Genomic DNA, 24014 nt, shown 5'->3' on the forward strand with positions numbered 1-24014 from the left:
GTAAATGACTATAGTGTATTGTGTGATGGTAGATGGCTATAGGGCTAAAGTTTATTGCGTGATGGTAGTTGGCTAGAGCGTATTGCGTGATGGTAGATGGCTATAGCGTATTGCATGATAGTAGATGTATAAAGTGTATTGCATGATGGTAGTTGGCTATATTGCATTGCGTGATGGTAGATGGCTATAGTGTATTGTGTAATAGTAGATGCTATAGTGCATTGCGTAATGGTAGTTTGCTATTGCGTATTGTGTGATGGTAGATGGCTATAGTGTATTGCATGATAGTAGATAGCTATATTGTATTGCATGATGGTATATGGCTATAGTTTATTGCATGATGGTAGATGGCTATAGTGTATTGCGTGAAATGCAGTCAACTGTGATTAATTTCAATTACACAGCCAATCTTAACACCAATGCCTACTGAATTTTCAGGAATGGGGGAGCGCCAAGAAATGTTGCATACATGGTGTTCACACTTATTTTGATGGTGTTCACACTTATTTTGGTATAATTCCAAAAAAGAGAAAGAAAATAACATTAGTGTACACTGTTTGTTTGGAGAAATAAATAATTGATTGTATGGACTGAAATCACCTGAAATAGGTGTCAAATAAATTTTCGACTATCTTACACTGATGTCCACATGTTAATTCTAAATAAATCAGGGATACATGATCTCTGGACTTATTTTCAATTTACAAGTAAAAAAAAAACAATTCAAAAAATATTTAAGCTTGTGCAGTATGACAGTATGATTTACAAAAAAAGAATTACTTATAATACAAATAAAACTAGTGTGTTACATTCAGGTATAACACTTTATACTGCTGGAGATAACCAAATATAATTAAGCAGGAATAATTAAATGTATTCTTATATTCAAAATAAAAAAACACATAGTTATTAAAAAAAAAATGCATATTCAAAAATAATATTAAAAATAACCCTACCCTCTACTTAGCATGCCACATGTTTCACAGATCAAACTTGCTTGAGAAAGCTGGTGTAATTGGGGAAAAATGTTGCACGCTGAGTGGAGGGAAGGTTTGGTATGTGGTCAATAGAAATAGAATTGTGCTTAGTAAAAATGTTATAAATATATATGATCTATTATATCTTATTCATCATTCTTTGGACAGGGCATAAATGCTACAGTATCTTGATTGCACATAATAAATTAATAAACAACTTGACATTTTTTAAATAATTTTGAATATGTCTAAAAACTACATTATTTCAATCTAATATAAGTTCACTTTTGTTCGCATACTGCAGGGATGTTCAACCACTATTGTGACTGAGCCACTCTAAAAAGTGCAGGAGATTTGGGGGCACAAACATTTGAGTTTTAATATAAGAAAACAAGTAAAGTTTAAAATATATCACACAAATGCCATCAGAGCTACACATGCCTCTTTATATTCCATCATCCTACCCCTCCGCAAGACACCAGCTATTGTTACACATGTCCCCATCATGGCAGCTATTAACAGTAGTGCCCCTTATTCACAATAAGCCACAAGATTGCCAATTCACAGTAGTGCCTCTTGTTCACATTATGCCACACAGAAGTGACCCATATTCACATTATGCCAAATAGTAGTGCCCCGTATTCACATTATGCCACAGTAGAGTCCCTTATTCGAATTAGGACACTCAAGATTGCCATTTCACATTATGCCACACAAGTGTGCCCCATATTCACATTATGCTATAAAGTAGTGCCCCTTATTTACTCTATCCCACATTAGAGTACCTTATTCACATTATTCCACACAAGATTGCTAATTTTCATTATGCCACACAGTAGTGTACCTTATTCCCATAATGCCAGATTGGCAATTCACATTATGCCACACAGTACTATCCCTTATTCACATTATTCCACAAAGTAGTGTCCCTTATTCTCATTAGAATGGAAGCTCTTATGAGCAGGGCCCTCTTCCCTCTTGTGCTTCTCCTTACTTTACTTTCATCTACTTCTCACTCCCCTCTAGGGCACCTAACACTTGGTTGCTTATGCTCAACTGCTTATGTGGGTGGTATAATTGTTAATGTAACAATGTATATTATCTATGTCCTGGTTCAGCAGTGTATTATATTGTATTGTACAGTAAGTCACTGGTCACCCATTTATTTATGTACTATGTAAGGCACTGAGGAACACTTGTGGCACTGTATAAATGATAATAATAATAATAATAATAATAATAATGATGCCACAATATAGCATACAGGATTGCCTATTCACATTATGACACACAGTAGTGACGCTTATTTATTCACATATTTCCACAGATTAGTGTCCCTCATTCACATGATACAACACAGAAGTGCTCCCTTTCAAATTTTACATTGACATTAGGATGATGTCAAATATACACCTTTACCTGCTGGAGAATGCACTGCAGCCCTTGCCAAATATGGAGATTGTCGCATGCTGCCTCTATGCACCCACTTGCCTTATGTGAAGAAGAGTATTGCTGGCACTTAGCAATATAGGCTGTTACATGTGATAATGTCAAACAATAAATATCAGCCTGATTCTTATTGCTGTCAGTAGTGACAGCCCACAGCAAAGGATGAGGCTTCAGACAGCCGCGGCTTCAGTGCAGCAAGCCTATAAGAATTAGCCTGAACCTTATTGGCTACTGCACATCACAGCGATCAATGTATAAGATCATGAGCCCATTTTACAATGGGTCACATTTGGTCTGAGGTTCACCAATTGACTAGTCATGACATATTGCTTAGTCCACACACATTTTTCTTTATTGGTCTCTACATTAGGTTAATAGTATCCTTAGAGGTATATTTACTAAAGTAAGAGTTTTTAGAAGTGGAGATGTTGCCAATAGCAACCATTCAGATTCTAGCTATTATCTTCTAGAAGGTGCTAGTTAAAGGCAGGGCCCTAACAAGGGTGGTGCAGCTGGTGCCACCGCACAGAGCAAAATAGCCCTGAGTGAGTGCAGAACTGGCCACCCACTGCAATCACTATATGCCGCTGCTATATATATTAGTAATGATGCAGAGCTTGGTGCCCCTGCTCTTACACTGAAGGGCACCCTCTCACCCCTGCCCCGCAGCTCTGAGTTCTCACAAACTAGTAAATGTGGGAGGAGCGTTCTCGTGATGTCTATCCTCCCACAGTTCCTAGGGTGAGGACATGGCGCTGATGGGTCAGGTGCGCACTGTGCAGTAAGTTGTGCGGCATCTGGCAGAAAGTGACAGGTCCCCCGACGATGTCAGCACAGTGACAGGTCCCCCAATGATGATTTACTACCAGGCACAGCGTCAGCGTCTAGCAGCAGGTGTGTGCATATAAAATACATGTTAATTCACAGTAAAGAGCCTGGAGGGTTCAAAATGAAAGACTAAATTGGATGTGTTTATATATATATATATACATATTTTTATTTATTTAGTCACCTGGCCAGTAATTTCAATTTACTGGCCAGGTGATAGCTGTGTGATCTGAGAGAGGCAGGGTGGGGTTGGGTGAACAATATGCTAAATCATATCAGCCTTTTGGGGGGGGGGCACTGATGCTATTTCTCGCACAAGAAACCATAAATGTTTATGGCTCTGGTAAAATGTTAAGTAGAATCTGATTGGTTGCTATGGGCAACATCTCCACTTCTAAAAACTGTCACCTTAGTAAATATACCCCAAAGTGTTATATGCAACAAGTGTTAATCAATTTTGCTTTATATAATTCACTTAACTAATTTGAAACTAATAAGTCAATATCGGTATTACAATAATACAAACTCAGATAAACAACTCACCAGTGGCCTCAAGGCCTGTAAACATTAATCAGTTACTAGGTGAATGAAATACTGGATAATATTTATAAAATAAAAACAATAGGCAAGATAAAATAGCTCTAAAACAATAACTTAGATAACATACATTTATAGGCCTTAAAGTAAAATAAGTCAGTAGATAAAATCAGGAATACTGTGATAATAAGTACCTTATCCTCCACTTGTCCTGTTAGTGGACAATGTAAATGGGCCTAAAATTAGGTGCATGACCCATTAAATATTCAAAAATTATCCACCATAAGGTCATTTGGTACCAGGTCCGTGAGGATAGTATTGGGGTCCTGGTTTTGAAATGAAGATCAAAGCATAGTGTATGGCTCCCCTTTGGAAATGGCAAATTTGCTGGTATTTCCAGGTAAGTAGGTAGGTCTGGTTGAAGATACCACAGAAGTTCTTATAGTGTATCGATTCCTGCCTGTCTATACCTTCTAACAATCGTATCGATTCCTGCCTATACCTTCTAAAATTGTCGCTATTTAGCGTTATGAGTCACACCAGAAATAAATGCTTTCAGACTTTGAATGTGGTTCCAAAGCACAAAAAGTTATTATTCAATATAAAATACAGATGGTTACACGCTGTGATCTAAGTACAATTAGCGCAAGTAAATCATACAGACCCAAGGTACAGTTGTTACATACTCATGCGCTCTGGACCCAGATACCGGCATCAAGATAGAGACCTCCGTCAAACAGCAAAGCAGCAAACTGAGCATCCAGGTTTTGAGAGCCCACATATATACTCTTACAGAGATAGGCAATACAATAGAACAGTTTGGCATGATTCCATTGGTTCTTCTTCCTGGTTCTTCTGTTACAGTACAGTTCATAGGTCAATTCATATGGACACAATCCAGCCTCCAACAGCTCTTTGTGTCCTTTTTCCCACTGCATAATAAATCTAAGCTGGCTACATTACAGAGTACATTTTAATGTTTAACATTTTATATGTTTATAGTTCATAGTTTGCAGACACATGTTGCGATCTTCTCACCGATGGTACCGGAAATCTGCAGACACAGTGGATCAGTACAACACCAAACACAGTCTGCTTACCATGTAGTAAACCTTAGATATCACATTACGTTTATTTCACAACATTAATAATACTGAATAAAACCTTGGATATTACACTTTAATAGTAGGGAACCTTTCATGTAAGTGTGCAGTGTGTCAGTGTTGGGGAATTGGGAAAAAATGCTAGTTAGCACTGTGCGACTACCTGTTTGTGGAGTGCACCATGGTATGTGTTTTGCAGGGTTGATCATTTTATATGTTTTAGTGACCGTCTATATTTATATGGTGAGGACTTTTAACTTCTTTCTATTTTGTGGGAATTGCACAACGCTAAATAATAGCATCGCCTTATGTACTTATAGGGCGAAATTCACAAAAATGTCGCTGGGCGGCCAGTTGCAAAATGGCGTCTCATTGCCATTTGCAAAATGGTGTAGTGCAGATTTAATTTTAAACTGATCCTTTCTCAGCCAATTGTCTGGCTTCGACAGTCTACCCTTTGATAGCAAACAACATGCTATCATACTCTGATTTTAAAATTAATTTAGGCTTACATTATGGGATATTATTTAATGTTATTTTTATGGGATGGCACAAGGTGGTTCTTAAACCATCAATAATGTGTCTCTAGGGGGGGACATAAAACTACCCTTATTAACACCGTGGATCTGGAAGATCATGGGAAAGATGTGGGGATGCACCAATCCTATAAAGGAAGTCTTGAACAGCAATAGGGAAGTACATTATTTAAGATGTTTTAGAATAACATTTTAATAACACATTTCATGCATGTCTAAATTTTATACATCATATGATGGTACCTTCTAGTTCAGGGTTGTAATGCAGTCCTACATTTACCTCAGTATTCTTATTACTACTTCTAAACACAATAATCATTTAATTCTTTCGGTTCATCATTTCTTTACATTTTCCACATTTCAACACAGTAGGAATACACCTGACACATAAGCCAATATAAGGATCAGGAGTTTACCTATACTCGCAATCATTTCCTGGACCCACTCTCCTAGACCTGAGAACCATTTCACTGGGTTCAACCATGAAACCCATTCCTCTACCTTCTCCTCTACTTCAGCCACTGAAGCATTATGGTTATTCCAAAATTTCCATTTCAGCTGCAGCATTTCATCCTTCTTCCTGTCTATCACCTCCTTGGGGTCACTTGTATCATTGGTAATGGTAGTGCAACACTACTCCAAATTGGGTGGCCAAAGTTATGCAATACACCCCAGTGACAGCTGTTAAATAATTTAACACTAGTCTGTGTTGCACCAGTTCTTTCTTGTAAGCTTGCATCTCCCTACCTGTATATCTAAATGTGTCATCATACATCTCGGTGATATTATCTATTAATTTAGCAAGATCTTGGATATATCTAAAATTTAGTGTACCCCGAGCGATCCTGGTGGGATCCAATGCTACCAAAACTTGAAAGCCAGTTGTCTCACTAATTAATTGGGTGGGTTTATGCATGTCACCAGGTATCATATTTCTTTTGTCTCGGTGTTCATACTGTGTGGAGATATGGTGATGGTGTGTTTTTATGAATAATAAGCATTTCACCATGTGTAAGGATCATAACCTCTGGGATTACTCTTCCCAGATAACGCAAACCTTTGGAACTCAGAGAGAGCCACTTATATGCTTTTCTAACACATATAAAATATACATCATTGGGGAGAACATAAGGAATAGTAAACATCAGTAATCCACAAATTTCCCTTGCAATTGATCCTACTTCCCATTTGACTCATACAAGTTTCTCGTTGTAATATCTTGGCACAATATCCTTCTGGTACCTTACCAATCATTTCTTTGATGTTACTTAGTGTATATTTATACCGGTAATGTCTTCCACCTGACCTAATTGTGCGTAACAGTTCATAATTCATAGGCTCACGATCAGCTCTTAGTGAGAAGGTCACCGTCTGGTTATTCCCTGTCACCTCCCAACTTCCTGGGTCATGGAGTTGGTGATGTTTAAACATAAAAGTGATTTATCTACTTGGTACTGGTGGAGTTTAAAATGAGGTGGGTTGGACTTAAGAAATTTTCCATCCAGTGCATGCCCTCTTTGTGATTCGAAAATTTCAGAGACATTCAATGGGAATGGCACTAACCCTACATTATGTTATCCTTGGGGCATGTGAGAGCACACCCAACAGTCAGTTTGGTTTAGAATTTTGCCCACCATGGTATGATAGTCCTCTAAAGGATATTCACCCCAATACTGGTTATACTTGGGTTGGCACTGTTGGATGCCTCTCTCATCGACTACGGACTCACAGAACTCACACATACAATAATCCTCAGATGATAGACATCCACACTGTCTCTGAGTATCCTGAATAGCAGATCTCTTAACAATTACTGTACTGGGTTTGGTCAGATACCACCCATGTATGTGTAGCACTCTGTCTCCCGACTCCATTTCATTGATATCACCATCAGCTCCCATCTCCCTCCTCTGTCCCCCATCACAGAAACCAGAGATCCCGAAACAACCCAAGATAATGAGGACTCTGGGAGAAAACAAAAAATAACCACAGTAGGCCAATCCATTGCTGAAAACAAAGATCTACAAAATTTCTTTTAGCTCAGGTATCTCACTGTAACCTTTAAACTTCCCGGAACAGACTCGCAATTGACACGTCTACGTTATCTGCGTCGATTCTGCCTTGTTTCTCCACCAGTTGGTTGACCTTCTTACAGTGAGTGGAATGGACCCAGGTATCTCTCTCCGCCACCTTCAATGAAGTTGTACTCATCAGCAACACCTGATACAGACCTTCCCACTGATCTGTTAGACAACCTGAATGCAAGAAATTTCTGATCATAACAAATTCTCCAGGTTCAACATCATGACAGTTTGTTTAAGGCATCTCATGTGACAACAATTTCAGTTTCTGCTGTTGCTGTTTTAACTGTTTACTCATTGTTATAAGATACCTTACAGTTACCTCATTGTTACCTTTCAAATCTTCCTGTGGACTTATAATCAAATGAGGTTGTCTACCGAACAGTGTTTCAAAGGGGGACAGATTGAGAGGGGGTCTTGGAGTTGTCCTGATACTATGAAGGACAAGTGGTAGTGCTTCCGGCCAACCCAGTCCAGTTTCCACCATGATTTTACTTAATTTGTTTTTAATAGTCCCGTTCATCCTCTCCACCTTGGCACTGGCTTGCGGTCGGTAGGGTGTGTGAAGTCTACTATTAATACCCATCAGTTAACACATATTTTGAAAAACATCACCTGTGAAATGAGTACCCCTATCACTCTCAATAATTTTAGGGATACCGTATCTGCATACAAACTCCTGAACAATTTTCTTGGCAATAAATGCAGCAGTATTAGTGGCAGCTGGGTATGCCTCAACCCAATTAGAAAACACCTCAGTGCACACTAATACATACTTGAGATTCCTGCAGGGTGGTAATTGGATGAAATCAATTTGTATTACCTGGAAAGGTCCATCATTCGGAGGAATGTGGGATGTATGGTAGGGATCGTTTTCCCAATGTTTTTCCTCAAGCAGGTCACACAGGACATTGCTCTCTTTTCCACTTCAGAAGAAAAACCCGGTGCACACCAGTATGCTCTCACCAATTTGCACATACCTTGCTTTCCCAAATGAGTCAGATTGTGCGCTGCCTCAGCCAGGCTTGGGTAGTATGCCTTGGGGGCCACTGGCTTATCTTGTCCATCTCTCCAGAGTCCAGAAGACTCTTGTCCACATCCCTTGGACCTCCAGACTTCCTTTTCTGGGAGAGAACAGAAATTTTGCATCTCAATTAATTTCAGCATGTCAATCATTTGAAAAGTCATCATTTGTTCAGTTGGTACATTAATTTTTAACCCTGCTGCCCATTTGGCTGCTTCATCTGCCCTGTTGTTGCCCAGTGACAATGGATCATCCTCACATGTATGGGCTTTACACTTAATTACCACCACTGTCTTAGGCAATTGGATTGCTGTAAATAGTCCTTTGATATGTCTGGAATGTGCAATTGGTGTGCCTGCTGCTGTCATAAACTTTCTCAGAAGCCATAGGGTGCCAAAATTGTGTTCTACCTCAAAGGCGTATCTAGAGTCAGTGAAGATATTAGCGGATTTACCTTCCGCTAACTCACACACTCTCTTTAGTGCCACCAGTTCCGCCACTTGGGCTGAGCATGGTGGGCCTAAAGGTTTGGCTTCTATAACGTCCACGTCATTTACCACAGCATAACCTGTACATAAATCTCCAGTGTCAGTTTGTCTATGACAACTCCCATCCATGTAAAATGTCACATCTACATTTTCTAAAGGTGTATCCCGTATGTCAGGTCTTGCAGTAAAGGTCTGATTCAGATATTCCACACAATCATGTGAATCAATATACCTGCAGAACTCACCTTCCGCCAGTGACTCACTTCTCTCCACTCTTTGTGCATCTTGAGGCACATATGGTAAATACATTGCTAGATTTAATGTACTGCACCTTTTGATGGTGATGTTTGCAGGTGCTAGTAAGGCTAGTTCCCATTTTGTGAATCTTGCTGAGGAGACATGTTTGGTTTGGGCAGAGTTCAGCAAAGCAGATACAGCATGGGGAGTATAAACAATCATAACATGGCCAATTACCACATCCTCACTCTTACTGACCAATAGAGAAGTTGCTGCTACACTTCTTAAACACGTTGGGAGTGATCTTGCCACAGTGTCCAATTGTGCACTGTAGTATGCTACAGGCCTACTGGCATCACCATGTTTTTGTGTGAGGACACCTGCTGCACAACCGTCAGCTTCCGTACAATACAAATCAAAAGTTTTTTATAATCAGGTATTCCCAGTGCAGGTGCTCTTGTCAGACTATCCTTAAGGTTAAGGAAAGCCTGCTCTGATTCCTCTGTGTGTATGACACGATCGGGCTTTGAGGAAGAGACTAAGGACCTCATTCAGAGTCGGTCGTTGCGGCCGCATGGTCATAAGGGAAAAGGAGCCAGATATGCAAATGATGCACTCGCAAGTTGCGTCCTTAAGATTGGATCGGTAGCTGGCCGACCAAGGAGAGGATGCGGCCGGAAGACAAAAAAATACGCCTCCTTCTCATACGCATTACACGTCATCTCCGGGCATATAAGGATTAATTGAGACCATCAGGAACCATCGGAACTGGTCGTAGAGCTTAAGGTTGACCATACCCTCTCTTAAGCACTTCGATCAGGTCAGTGTACAAACCACCCATGTCACGTGTGCCATGACACTACTTTGTTAATTATGCACTCCCATAAAATGCAGTTTGCATAATTAGGCACGCCTGCTTTCGGATCTCCACTCCCCCATTTTCAAGCACCTTCCCCTGTTACCACCCACAAATGCCTCATTCTGTCACTCAAACTACCAACCAGGCTGTGTTCAAGGAGAGATACATTTCTGATCATAGCAGCTAGTTTGTGGACGCGCATTGCGAACTTTATGCATGCGCAGTTTAGCGAAAATCGATGGCGTACGACCATGCAGCCGCAACGACTGACTCTGAATGAGGTCCTAAGTCCTGTAATGGCAAGGCCAAAATAGAAAAACCTGGGATCCACATTCTGCAGTATCCACACATTCCCAAGAAGGGACAAATTTGCTGTTGATTTTGCGGCAGTGTCATGGTCTGGATGGCGTGGATTCTGTCATTTGTCAGATGTCATAACCCCTGAGTTAGGCAATGTCCCAAGTATTTAACCCTGGGCTGGCATGGCTGTATTTTGTCCTTAGCAACCTTGTGCCTGTTTGCGAGAGATGAAGCAATAACAGTTTAGTATCATTTAAACATGACATAAACAAATCAGAACATAACAATAAATTGCCCACATATTGAATTAGAACAGATCCATTGACAGATTGAAAAGATTGTAAATAGTCATGTAAGGCCTGGGAGAAGATACTGGGGTTTTCTATGAAACCCTGGGGAAATCGTGTCCATGTGTAATATACATCCCTGTATGTAAAAGTGAATAGGTACTGACAGTCAGGATGAAGAGGTACAGAGAAGAAAGCAGAACAGAGGTCAATGACAGTAAAATGGGTTGCATTTGGTGGGATCAGCATAAGAATGACAGCTGGATTTGGCACTACGGGAAATTTGCTCTCTACCACCTTATTAACCCCTCTAAGGTCTTGTACCAGCCTATAACCCCTCCCACCACTTTTCTTTACAGGAATTATGGGACTGTTGGCTACACTTGCTGTAGGGACTAAAATTCCCTGCTGTAATAATCGCTCAATTATGGCATAAACCCCTAATTCTACCTCCTGTTTTAATGGGTATGGGGGGATTTTTGGAGCTGGCCTACCACTTTTTAGATTTACCATTATGGGTGCTACATTTGCCATTAATCCAGTGTCCGGTCCATCTTTGGTCCAAAGTCAGTCTGGAATTTGGGATAACATTTGATCTACCTGAGATGGATTTTTACCTGGACCGGTAGAGTGATACATTATCCTTTGGGGAGTGTCAAATATATCCCTAACCTCATGCGCAACTCTCTGGGATATCTAGAATTATACCATCAGGGGTACAATATATGACACATCCCATCTTACATAACAAATCCCTTCCCAGTAGGTTAGTAGGAGACGCTGCTGCCAGGAGGAAAGAATGCCTGGTATGCAATGGCCCCATAGTAACCTCTGTGGATTTTATTAAAGGATAATGTTGCACCTTACCCGTTACACCCATTGCTGGTACTGTCTCGCTGGTCACTTGTAAATTAGCAGGAGATTTTATCACTGATCTGGTCGCCCCTGTGTCTACAAGAAAAGGATGTTTAGTACCTGCTACATCAACCATTACCACCGGTTCTTCCCTAGTACTTCCCGTTAACCTGACTATCTGTAGACTACAGGTATGACCTGACCCCTAGCGTTGACTCTCACCCTCCAATACAGCATTCAAGGCCACAATTGGAGCTGGTGACTGTTGGAAATTTCCTGTACTCTGTGTATATCCTTTAGGTGGATATCCAGGTATTCCTTGGTTAGGGGGTCCTACCTTCTTCACCCTACAGTTCCTACTTACATGTACCACTTGGTTGCAGTTAAAGCACCTTCGTGAGAGGGGTGGGTGAAAGGGTTGCTGTGTGGGTTGAGCAGTAGAGAAAGATTGTGGGTGTGGATAGGGATTTTGAGGGTAGTATGGTGGCTGTGGATAGTATGGGTTTTGTGGCTGTGTGTGATAAGTGGGGTAGGGCTGTGCTTGTGGAGGTGCAGGGTTGGCGAGGACGTGTAGCTGTGCAGGTGCATTTGTGTCTGGTGGCTGTGATGTTACATTCATTCCTTTTAGAGCTTGAATACTAACAGCCATTAGCTTCTCGCTCTGGGTCTCTTTCTTTTTGAGGATGTTTTAATCATGTTCAATAGCAGATTCCCTGAGTGTGTCTACAGTAAATCCTCTCCAGCTAGGTAGTGAGGTCTGAACTTGGGTCTTTAGAGTGTCTTTTAGACCTTCCATAAGTACTGTAATGATCATTCCCCTGTGATGAGTGTCATCTTTAATATCCTCTATCACAGTGTACTGGATGACAGCATGCAGAGCTTGGTTACAGTAATCCTCTGCAGATTCACTCTCTTTTTGCTTCATTGTGAAAATTTTGCTCCAGTTAACTACTACTGGAAAATATACACCCAACTGAGTTATTATGCGGGTAATGTTACCTTGGTTATCTTCGTCTTTTAAGGGACCATCTCCGTCTAATACGCAATCCATGATAATCTTTTTCACGTCGGTATTGTGTGGAAGACAGGCCCTTAACACCACTCACCAATCTTTTTTGGTTGGCTCGTGAGCATTACCCAAATTTTTCAAAAATCTTTGGCATTTGGCTAATTTCTTTTTAGGATCATGGAAATCATTCATTATGGAATTTAGCTCCGCTCTTGTCCAAGGACAATGCATCGCTACATTCCTTGTGGGTACTACACCGTTTGCATCTGCATTCCCATTTGGAACAGTTATTGTCCGGATGGGAGGCAGACCGACCGCACTGCTAACCTTGTTAACTGGCAGAGGATTCAATCTACTACTGCTACTTACAGGGTTAACAACTTCCTCTACAGGTGCAGTGGATGTTAACACTTCTTGTACTATCATTGATGAAGATGGGGCCACCACTCGTGCTTGTTGTGATTGAACATCTAACATGTGTACAGCATGGGAAATGGCAGACATAACAACAGGTTCATCATCCGTATCATAAACATTTTCTTTGTGATTACTCAAGAGGGGGTACAAGTTACTTGTTACATTTTTATGGGTTTTTACAACAACTGTACCTACACCCCCATCCGCATAGGGCGGTGGTGGTGTGCGTGAACCACTGACAATATCTTCCGCAATGCTACCTTGCTGCACATGCATGCTATTTTGCAGCATGCATGCACCACAGTTTAGTGCTGCATGTGCACTCTCCTGTAACGTGCTCGTGATGCTAGTTTGCATCGCATGCACACCTTAAAGCCACGCATCCGCTTCATGCTGCAACAAATTTAAACACTCGTTATATTTTACCTTTTTCATTCGAGAATGCACCCTACAGATGCTATCTTGGACATTGTTCAATACCTCCATATCAAAGCTGCCAATTCTGGGAAAAGGTCTAACACTCTTCATCGTCATTTTATGCCATACATCACAGTACCTAGTTGCATAAGCACCGTACCTTGTATGCATAACATGCTGAACTGACCCAAGCGGCGCTTCCAACAGCAGCACATCATCTAACATCTCTACCGTTTGTTTGGCTCCCATCTTGGGAGAACCCTAAGCTTTTCAATAAAGATTTAATCCGGTGAAAGAAAGTCAAGACACTTTCACTTACCTGCGGACGATATTAACAGGATGTGCCCACACACCTATGGAAGAATCTGGGCTGCTTCCACTCACCTAATCTCTTTTTGACTACCTTTCAACTGCTAGCATGTAGGCATTCCAATGACACTTACCCTTTTCAGTGATTTCGTCCACCCTCTACTCTGTTCACAATCACAATTTAACCAAAACTGTGCGATTCAATTACAATGCTCAAATAACCCTAACTGATCACTGAACACTGTAATCACACTGAGAGCTGAAACTACAACAAAGACAACAACTACACTTGCTTATGTGTATAGACTGCGGTATCTACTACCGCACTACTAGGCTGACACCAGGCACCTAGCACTTAAGGGTCCTACGATATCCTTAACTAGGGAACATGTTACCCCTACCAACAAATACTCACTGTTACACATCCTTTTCCTGCGCAGAAAAATCACGTTTTCCCAGACTATGGCAACACTGATCAAGATATTTACAACAATGCTATCTATCTATCAATATCACCATGCATTTTCAACGGCTTTGTTTGAAACACATGGCAGCAATAACAGAAATACGTGTACACAATAATGCGACTACTACACAAAACGTATTATTACCCTTACACTATTATGCGACTTCCCCTTTAAACATGAAAACTTCTATCAACGGAGGAAAACACACTTTTTTTCTCACACAGTAACGGGTAGCAGGCTCTGAGCAGAAAAATGGTAGCAGATTTTCAAAGACTTATGCATCCTTGCCTGCTATGGCGCCTCCATCCTTTTGCTAAGAGATCACTGACCATTTTACCATATGATTGGTAGCTTGATTCACACTGCAAGCCCCCAACTATTGATTCCTGCCTGTCTATACCTTCTAACAATCGTATCGATTCCTGCCTATACCTTCTAAATTTGTTGCTATTTAGCGTTATGAGTCACACCAGAAATAAATGCTTTCAGACTTTGAATGTGGTTCCAAAGCACAAAAAGTTATTATTCAATATAAAATACAGATGGTTACACACTGTGATCTAAGTACAATTAGCGCAAATAAATCATACAGACCCAAGGTACAGTTGTTACATTCGCACGCGCTCTGGGCCCAGATACCGGCATCAAGATAGAAACCTCCATCAAACAGCAAAGCAGCAGACTGAGCATCCAGGTTTAGAGAGCCCACATATATACTCTTACAGAGATAGGCAATACAATAGAACAGTTTGGCATGATTCCATTGGTTCTTCTTCCTGGTTCTTCTGTTACAGTACAGTTCATAGGTCAATTCATATGGACACAATCCAACCTCCAACAACTCTTTGTGTCCTTTTTCCTGCTGCATAATAAATCTAAGCTGGCTACATCACAGAGTACATTTTAATGTTTAACATTTTATATGTTTATAGTTCATAGTTTGCAGACACATGTTGTGATCTTCTCACCGATGGTACCGGAAATCTGCAAAGTAACAGTGGATCAGTACAACACCAAAAATGGTCTGCTTACCATTTACTAAACCTTAGATATCACATTACGTTTATTTCACAACATTTATAATACTGAATAAAACCTTGGATATTACACTTTAACAGTAGGGAACCTTTCATGTAAGTGTGCAGTGTGTCAGTGTTGGGGAATTGGGAAAAGATGCCTGTTAGTGCTGTGCGACTACATGTTTGTGGAGTGCACCATGGTACTGTACGTGTTTTGCAGGGTTGATCATTTTATATGTTTTAGTGACTGTGTATTTATATGGTGAGGACTTTTATCTTCTTTCTATTACGTGGGAATCGCACGATGCTGAATAATAGCATTGCCGTATGTACTTATAATGGGCGAGATTCACTAAAATGGAGCTGGGCGGCCAGTCGCAAAATGGCGTCTTATTGCCATACGCAAAATGGCGTTGTGCAGATTTAATTTTAAACCGATCCTGTCTCAGCCAATTATCTGGCTTCGACAAGTGCTGCTGGCAGGGTAGGTCACCTGATGCCTTGCACTGCTCATACTAACACCTTTGTAATAGCTTTGTATGCTCCTACATACAAAGGTATTACAAATGGTTAGTATTAGGTGAAGGGATATATTGTTTAAAGTTATACTGTAGCAAACATTCTCTAGTAGCTGGTATTTTTATCTTATTAATCCAACAGTAAAACACACATAGACAGGAGGTTGTCTACTCTACCCCTACTGTATAAAATACTCCTAAAATAAATTAAAATATAAATAATTTCCTTGAAGTTGTATAACCTCTATAAATTGAGTGGCCTATTATATAATTGTTTTATTTGATCACAGAAGTTCCCAGTGGTTTAGGGTATCTTTTATTTTATAGTATGTGGTACAATATTCTCATACTAATATATTATATCATATTTATATTATCTTGCAGACAGGTGACAGAATCTCATGGAGAACCAGACTTCTGTTAAAGAATTCCATATTTTGCCATTTTCCATGAAAGCCAGAGACAAAACCCTGATTTTCACAGTTTTTTTCCTAATATATCTGTTTGGAGTCCTGGTAAATACAGCTATAATTACAATTATATTTTTGGATTCACGTTTACACACCCCCATGTATCTGTTTCTCTGTAACTTGTCCTTTGTAGATATGTGTTACACAACAGTAACTGTTCCCAAACTCCTGGACATATTAAGATCTGGGAATAACACAGTATCCTTCACACAGTGCTTCACTCAGATGTATTTTTACTTTATGTGTGCCAGTACTGAGGTTACCCTTTTGCTCGTCATGGGGTATGACCGATACATTGCGATCTGTCATCCTTTACACTACCACCAGTTACTGAGCATGAAACTCTGTATCCTGTTTATGACTTTGATCTGGTTGTCTGCATCTTTGAATTCAATATTATATACATTTTCTGTTCTAAAAATATCATTCTGTCATACTGTCACCATTCATCAGTTCTTCTGTGAAGCTAAAGCTCTGATTAACATCTCCTGTTCTGGCTCAAACATGTTCTATATTGTCACATATGTTAACATGTTGTTATATGGCTTTTGTCCAATCTTGAGCAATGTCATGTCATATATAAAAATTATCAATGTTATATTGCATATTAAATCAAGGGAAGGAAGAAGAAAAGCTTTCTCCACCTGCTCGTCCCACCTCACTGTCATGATCATCTACTATGTTAATGGTATGTTGGTATATATGATGCCACCATCAGACCAATACAATGTTCTAGAACAGATCTTGACTGTGCTGTATACAACAGTTATACCCATGGTAAATCCTCTCATATATAGTCTACGTAATAATGAAATAAAACGCACTCTTCAGAAGCTATTGGCATAGCTAGTATCCCTCACTGGAGCTTACTTAGCATATTTTCTGTATACATGCCTGACAGTAAACATTGAGCTTTCTTCTGTAGCCAAGGTGAGGTCCTGCATGGTAGTAATGAGGCTCATGAGGAATTGGAAATTGTGATACTGAATTGTATCAATTGACTTCTTAAAGATATACCTACAAACCTTCACCCTGAATACAGTGATTTTCATTGCCTTACATTTTCTTCTAGATTGGTTCATTGGAGACCAGAGCCAGGTCAAAGTCCAAAGAAGATCAGACCACATTTGGTTCCAGTCCTTTATATATTTTGAAGGAAAATTATGACATAAGACTCATATTTTTTTACACAACTGAATTATGTAACACACTGTGCATTTGTTAATGTGTACAATATTATAATTGTGGAATCATGTTATTAATTGATGTATATACCTTACATAGAATGACACAGTACTGTACACTTTGACAGGCAGATCCACCCTTCCAAAGGAAAACCAGCCCTGGGATTTGGGTACCAAGGTAATAGAAATTAAATAGTTAAATAATATTGTTTATTATATGTGGCATGCAGGTCACTTGTTCAAACTGTGCCAGCATGCCTGGATATTAAGGCCCACTGGCAACTTTAGTCCATCTGTTAAAAAAATGATTGTAGACTATTAATAAATAAACACCCCCCCACATTGCCCTTTTGGCACCCATTTATTACTTACAAGGTGAAGGGGTCATGTCCTATTCAGTCTATGTAGCATCCTGACTCTCAAAAAAAATTTAGCTACTGCTTTTCCCAGAGCCCATCATGAATTACAAATCACTTCCGGTAACTCTCCATAGAAATGCTGATTGAATCAGAGCACACCAGTCACCATGCTCTGACCAATCAGAACATTCCCATTGACTTCAACTATTTGACCTCCTTGAGACCACCACGATGGTGCTTGAGAGGCTAAAAACAATAGTGGTCAGAGTCCATCTAATTAGCATGATCTCCGCCAACCGAAAAATAAAACTAGCAAAATTTCAGACAATAATATCAATGCAATTACATGACCTGGATGCAGGGGCGGATTGGCCATAGACTTCAGCTGGAGTTTTCCCAGTGGGCCGGACCATTTTGGGGCAGATGGAATTAATTATCATTTTTTTTTTCTAATACATGATCCATGCCAGTGCTAATCGGGAGACAGCTGAAACGTACTTTGATTTGCTAATGGTGGCTGACCCCTCCCTCCCAAGGACCAGCCACCTATTGCTGTACTTCATGATCAACCCAGCCTGCCTCTTCCTGATCCCGTGCTCTCCGCTATTCCTGATGGATGCTGCACTATCTGTCACAGTTGGATCATCCCTCCTGGTATAGCAGCCTGGTCGCCAGTCCCTTCTGCAGCCCCATGGCCATCGCAGCCTGCATGATTCACTGGTCCAGAGCTCCTCTTGCTCTGCGGTCAGAGCAGCATGCAACATAGGTCCGGAGCTCTCCTTGCAGCTGCAGCCACCACCGTGTCTTCACCCCCTCCAGCTCCGCGGACTCAGAAGCACACAGGCCATACAGTGGCCCTCACCCTCAGCACCAGGTCCACAAGTGGGGTGATGTACATGGCCAGCCAAGGTGGGAGATTGGGGTTAGAGTAGAGGTAATGGCTGCCGGAGCTAAGACTCACACACACACTGACCAGGGCCCACTCTCACACTGACCAGGCACTTACACTCTCACACTGACCAGGGGCCACTCTCACACTGACCAGGCACTTACACTCTCACTCTGACCAGGAGCCACTCTCACACTGACCAGGCACTTACACTCTCACACTGACCAAGAGCAACTCTCACACTGACCAAGCACTTACATGCTCACTGATTAGGGGCCACTCTCACACTGACCAAGCACTTACACTCTCACACTGAGCAGGGGCCACTCTAACACTGACCAGGCACCACTCTCACACTGACAAGGCACTTACACTCTCACACTGACCAGGGGCCTCTCACATACTGTTGCACTGACCATGGTCACACTGACCAAGGTCCACTCACACCCTGTCACACTGATCAGGGGCCACTCACACACTGAGTGGGTCCAATCATACACTGTCTCCCACTCCAGGGGCCAATCACAGTCACACACAGCCTCAGCAGCACTGCTGCAGGAACCCGGGGGATATACTGTACATTGTCTCCTTTCTATGGCTCTGGCCTCTCCCAACCAATCCCCGTACTCCGATATGCTTACACGTTCAGGAGGCGGCAGCTTGCTCATACATGTGGTGGCTGCACTGTGTTGCCGAGGAGAAGGAGAGCAGCTGGAGGCACATAGGCAGAAAACATGGAAGGTAAGTATTGCTTGCTGCTGGAGACACAAGAGAATGAGGCCGGACAGACCTATATGGAGGTGGGGCAGAGGATATGGATCTGGGGACACAGAAGATGAATCTGAGGACACAGGAGATAGCTCTTGTGGGCACAGAGAAGAGATGCCATTAGGTGCACATAGGGGGTTGACACTGGGGTCACAGAGGAGATGGTGCTGGGGCAAATAGCAGATGGACCAGGGGGCAAAGAGGAGCTGGACAGTGGGTTGTATCGGAGAGACCCAGGCAGATGGTACTGGAGAATGATGGGAATGGTGCTGGTGAGAACCTCTCGCATGTTGATGACATTGGCTTTATTCCTACGCTAACAGGCAGCTTCCAGACCATGTGATCTCCAGCATGAATAATGAAAACTGGCTCAAGACACTGCCTGTCCAGGGAGGATCATTTTCTTCAGAAGTTCCTTGTTGCAGAGAAATCATATAGGTAAGAAAATACTTATTCACATGCTCACTGTGTTTTTTTACCAGGGGCCTATCTCTCTTGGATTGGTGGGCATGCCCCCAGCATGATGAAAACAAGGGAAGTGGCTTGCGGGCATGGCATTTCAAATGCAGCCACACCCTTTTCTGCAAGGCCACACCCACTTTTTTGCCCAAGCACCTTGGACGCACACACATAGGGCCGCTTATAGGATATTTTCCAGAGCCACTTTGAATCCCAATCCTGCCCTGCCTGGAAGTGTAGCATACAGTAAAGAAATTTTGGATCCACTGATCCTTTATCAGCTCAACCAGGTTCGGGCAGACATGAATATCAATAATCCTAAAAAACAAGCGCTTATGAAAAAAGGGATTACTCCTCTAATAAATGAGATTTTATTATATGAGCATTGGTACTTTTTATGTCAACAATCTAACAGATGCTGACAACTGGTAAATAACTCATTAACTGCAGACCAGTATACTAAAACTGTTTCTATTGACTTGTACGGAACACTTTTTAAATTACAAAGGACTACTGTACTACATACTTTTGTTTTCAATATTAACACAAGCTTATAAACAGACTTGTTATTTTGAATTAACAAGACAGCTGCTCTTTTTACATTGAAATAAGTTGTTTCCATTTCATGTTTAGGTTCTATAAGAGATATATTTAGATTTATTTTAATATAGACGTATCGGGCCAAATGTAATAGAGTGTGAATTTGTAAAAAAATGTGAGTTTAGCGCCAAACTCATATTTATTACTCACTCACTAATGTAATAGGGTGCGACTGTAGTAAAACTCAAATTTTGGTGTGCTTTACTATTACTCACCAAAGTAATAGAGTGTGAGTGCTTCACTCGCATATATTACTGCCTGAGAAATCAGGGCCTGATTCAGACCCGCTCGCTAGCGCTATGTGCTTTCAAGCGTGGTCGATGGTGGCCCAGTGCGCATGCGCACAATGGAGCCGGCTCCATCCTGCGCATGCACGAGACCCGGATAGCAATGGGCAAACCGTCACTCCGGGTCTCATACCAAAGGGGGCATGCTGTGGATGTTGAGTGACAGCACGCCCCCTTTGGTGGACGGGCTGGGGGAATGGCTGCCCAAGCGGGCGCGTTCCCATGTGAACGCCTCCATTTGGGGGCAGCCCCACTGACATCACGACTGATGTCAGTTGGAGAGATTTTGGCTCTGTGAGAGACAAAATCTCTCTGGGGCTTGCGGCATCAAGACCCTACCACAAGGGTCTCGTCGCAAGCCCGATGGTCGTGATGGTCTTGACCATCGCGACCATCTTCCTGGCTGCTCGCTATAGCTGTGGGTTGCCACCCACAGCTATGTGAGCAGCCAGGAGGCTCTAAAAAACAAGAAGGCCAGCCCTGATTCTGAGCGAGCACTCTGTCATGGGTCTCGCGCATGCGCACGATGGAGCCGGCTCCATCATGCGCATGCGCCCTGGGTCACCATCAACCCGCTTGCAAGCGGCAAATACTGAGCCGGTCCTGGTTGTTGAAATTCAAGGGACAAAACAAATAGAGGTCCCCTGTATTTTTCATAACCAGCACTAGACTCCTAACTGGGGATTAATGCCACAGCCAGTGGAACCCTTTCACTGGGTCCCCAGCCAAACTTTACCCCTGACCATTAGTCAGCCCAGGTCAGGGATTCCTGGGGAGGTGGGGACCCCTCATTAAAGGCATTCCCCTCTACAGGGCACCCCTGGCCTGGGCTGATAGCCCAGTTTAATCCCCGGCACCTGTGGCCAGTGGGTGCCTGCTTGATAGTGTAAATGTGGTGAAAAAAATAGAAGTGAAAATATTGTCTTTTGCAGTAGAACTATAGCCTCACCCACAAGCTGTACTTGGAGAACCACAAGTACCAGCATGTGGGGCATTAAAGGCCTATTGGTTCCTGTAGTTCTACTGCAAAACAAATATTAAAAAAATGACAACACACACAAACTGTGACAGTATAATTTAATTTAAACATACATGAATGTTCACATACACACTCACACTCACTATCACACATACTCACCCAGTATACCTGTAGCCATTCATGTCCACTTCTCCATGTTGAAATCCATGGAAACCTGCAAAAAAATTAATACTCACCTCTTTCTAACCGTGGATCACATCCTCTTTGTTCCATGTAGGTATCCAGGGGGTTAAGAGTAACAAAACGCAAAGAGTAACAAAACGCAAAGTTTACACATACCCTTCCTCTGAGCAAATGACTGGGACCCACGTGTGCCCACTGATTGCATAACACTGATAGAACAGATCCCTGTTCAGTAGTTGGGGGTATTAGGTCTTTGGGGATACTAATTTGATTATGAGACTGATGTATGAATTTATTTTAACTAGAATGATGTATGCTTACTCTTTTCTCATATTTGGATACTACTATTTTATAATGTTGAATTAAAACTTATAGTTTAACTATTTTTCATCTTCTTTTGTATAAGAGTGCCCCAACAAAGAGTATTTATTTTTTTTCTTTGTTAGTTTACTGTATGATTCTCAATGATCAAGTAGGGTACATTCCAGAACAACAGGCCAGGATTAACACCAGGAGAGGAATTGATTTTAATCAAATTATTATTTAAATAAATTCCCAGCTGTAGGTCTGTCATTGGATGCTGAAAATGCTTTTGACACAATTTCCTGGGCCTTTATGTTCCAAACACTTTAAGCCTATGGATGAGTTTCTAACTAGTATTTAAGCTCTCTATACTATTCCCTTCGATAAAGTAATGGTTAATGGAATATGGTGCACTTTAAGGTTATAAAATATTTTTTTCTAAATTAGGGGTCATGCTTCTGTATGTGCTGTCATAAATTAATACTTAAGGTGCATTCACATGCAGCAATTTTTTGGATGACTCAACGATATCGTTATGATTCGGTCATCCAAAAAATCGTTAAATTTCTGCCCCAAAACGATGAACGATAACTACCAATGCGCGCCCCCATTTGTAATTGGTAGTTATTGTTCATCGTCCGAACCTCCCGTCCAACCTGACGATAATGTCACGTTGAACATGCTTGGGGATGAGGGAGGGTGACCGGCACTGAACAGAATTGTTCTTGATTTTGTTCAGTGTTTCTGCTCAGGGTCATTAATGATACTGAGCACACCCCTGCCGGGGACACATGGGATAATTTCGTTCATGGAGCGGATCGTCCCGTCTGTACACACCTTTATTTCTAGTTGGCTCATAATATTTTGCAGAAGCAAAAAATGAAATTCCATGAGGTGAATAACACTGTACTTACATTTATGATCATCTATACCTTGTAGGTGATACCAAAGATTAAGAGACCCGCTCCAGTGGCTTTTCTTCCTTCACTCAAGTTCTCTATTAGGGGTAAATTTACAAAAGTGAGAGTTTTTAGAAGAGAGTTTTAGAAGAGATGTTGCCCATAGCAACCAATCAGATTCTACTTAACATTTAACTAGCACCTTCTAGAAGAGAATAGCTAGAATCAAAATGGTTGCTATGGGCAACATCTCTTCTAAAACTCACTTCTAAAAACTCTCACTTTAATAAATTATCCCCTTAGTATTTGGGGCTCTTGCAGACTGAAATTTAAACTCTCTTCTGAATACTTACTCTTGACTTCAATATGGGCTAACCCATTATTCCCCCCAGGAGTTACAGATGCAGGCAGATCTCAGGGTTGCTCACAAATGGAATCTCTACATGACATCCAGCAGAAGTTCCCCTGTTTTAGACCTCTGTTTTTGAATTCTTTCAGGTGAGATACTTCTTATCTCACTTCCTCCAGCTGGTGTCCTCCGGGATTAAACTCCATTTAAGGATGCCTGTCTGAGGTCTCTGCTGAGGAAGGGTATGACATCTTATATATATATATATTTTGATGATTAATGATTAACGGTGACTAGAGCAGTAATGGATTAGAGAGAATGAGAGAGAATAAGGAAAACTAAACACAAAGTCTATTATATGTGTTATATGTGGTATTACACTCCTGATAGGCTTTTGGGAGAGAGTGTGGCCTCAAGGGAACAATGTGCCAAAAATGATGGACTTGCCCACTCATAGTTCCTTTATGGGACAAGGTCTACTCTATTCAACACAATGTTGGAATGGCATTTAGCTAAAGTTCCTTGATGCTTTCTATTCTTTCAACCTCCCCAGGATATAAGCAAAGAC

At 41.4% G+C, this 24014-nt stretch overlaps 1 protein-coding gene across 1 annotated transcript; it reads left to right on the forward strand.

Moving 5' to 3' along the window:
- Nucleotides 1-16118: 16118 nt before the first annotated feature.
- On the forward strand, nt 16119-17033 carry LOC148534995 (olfactory receptor 1G1-like). The gene has a single exon (XM_088464894.1). It carries the CDS (start codon nt 16119-16121, stop codon nt 17031-17033), a length of 915 nt encoding a protein of 304 aa, XP_088321020.1.
- The last annotated feature ends 6981 nt before the right edge of the window (nt 17034-24014 follow it).

This window comes from Taudactylus pleione, unplaced genomic scaffold, assembly GCF_031769625.1.
Source record: "Taudactylus pleione unplaced genomic scaffold, aTauple2 ptg000061l, whole genome shotgun sequence".
Classification (NCBI taxonomy): Eukaryota; Metazoa; Chordata; class Amphibia; order Anura; family Myobatrachidae; genus Taudactylus; species Taudactylus pleione.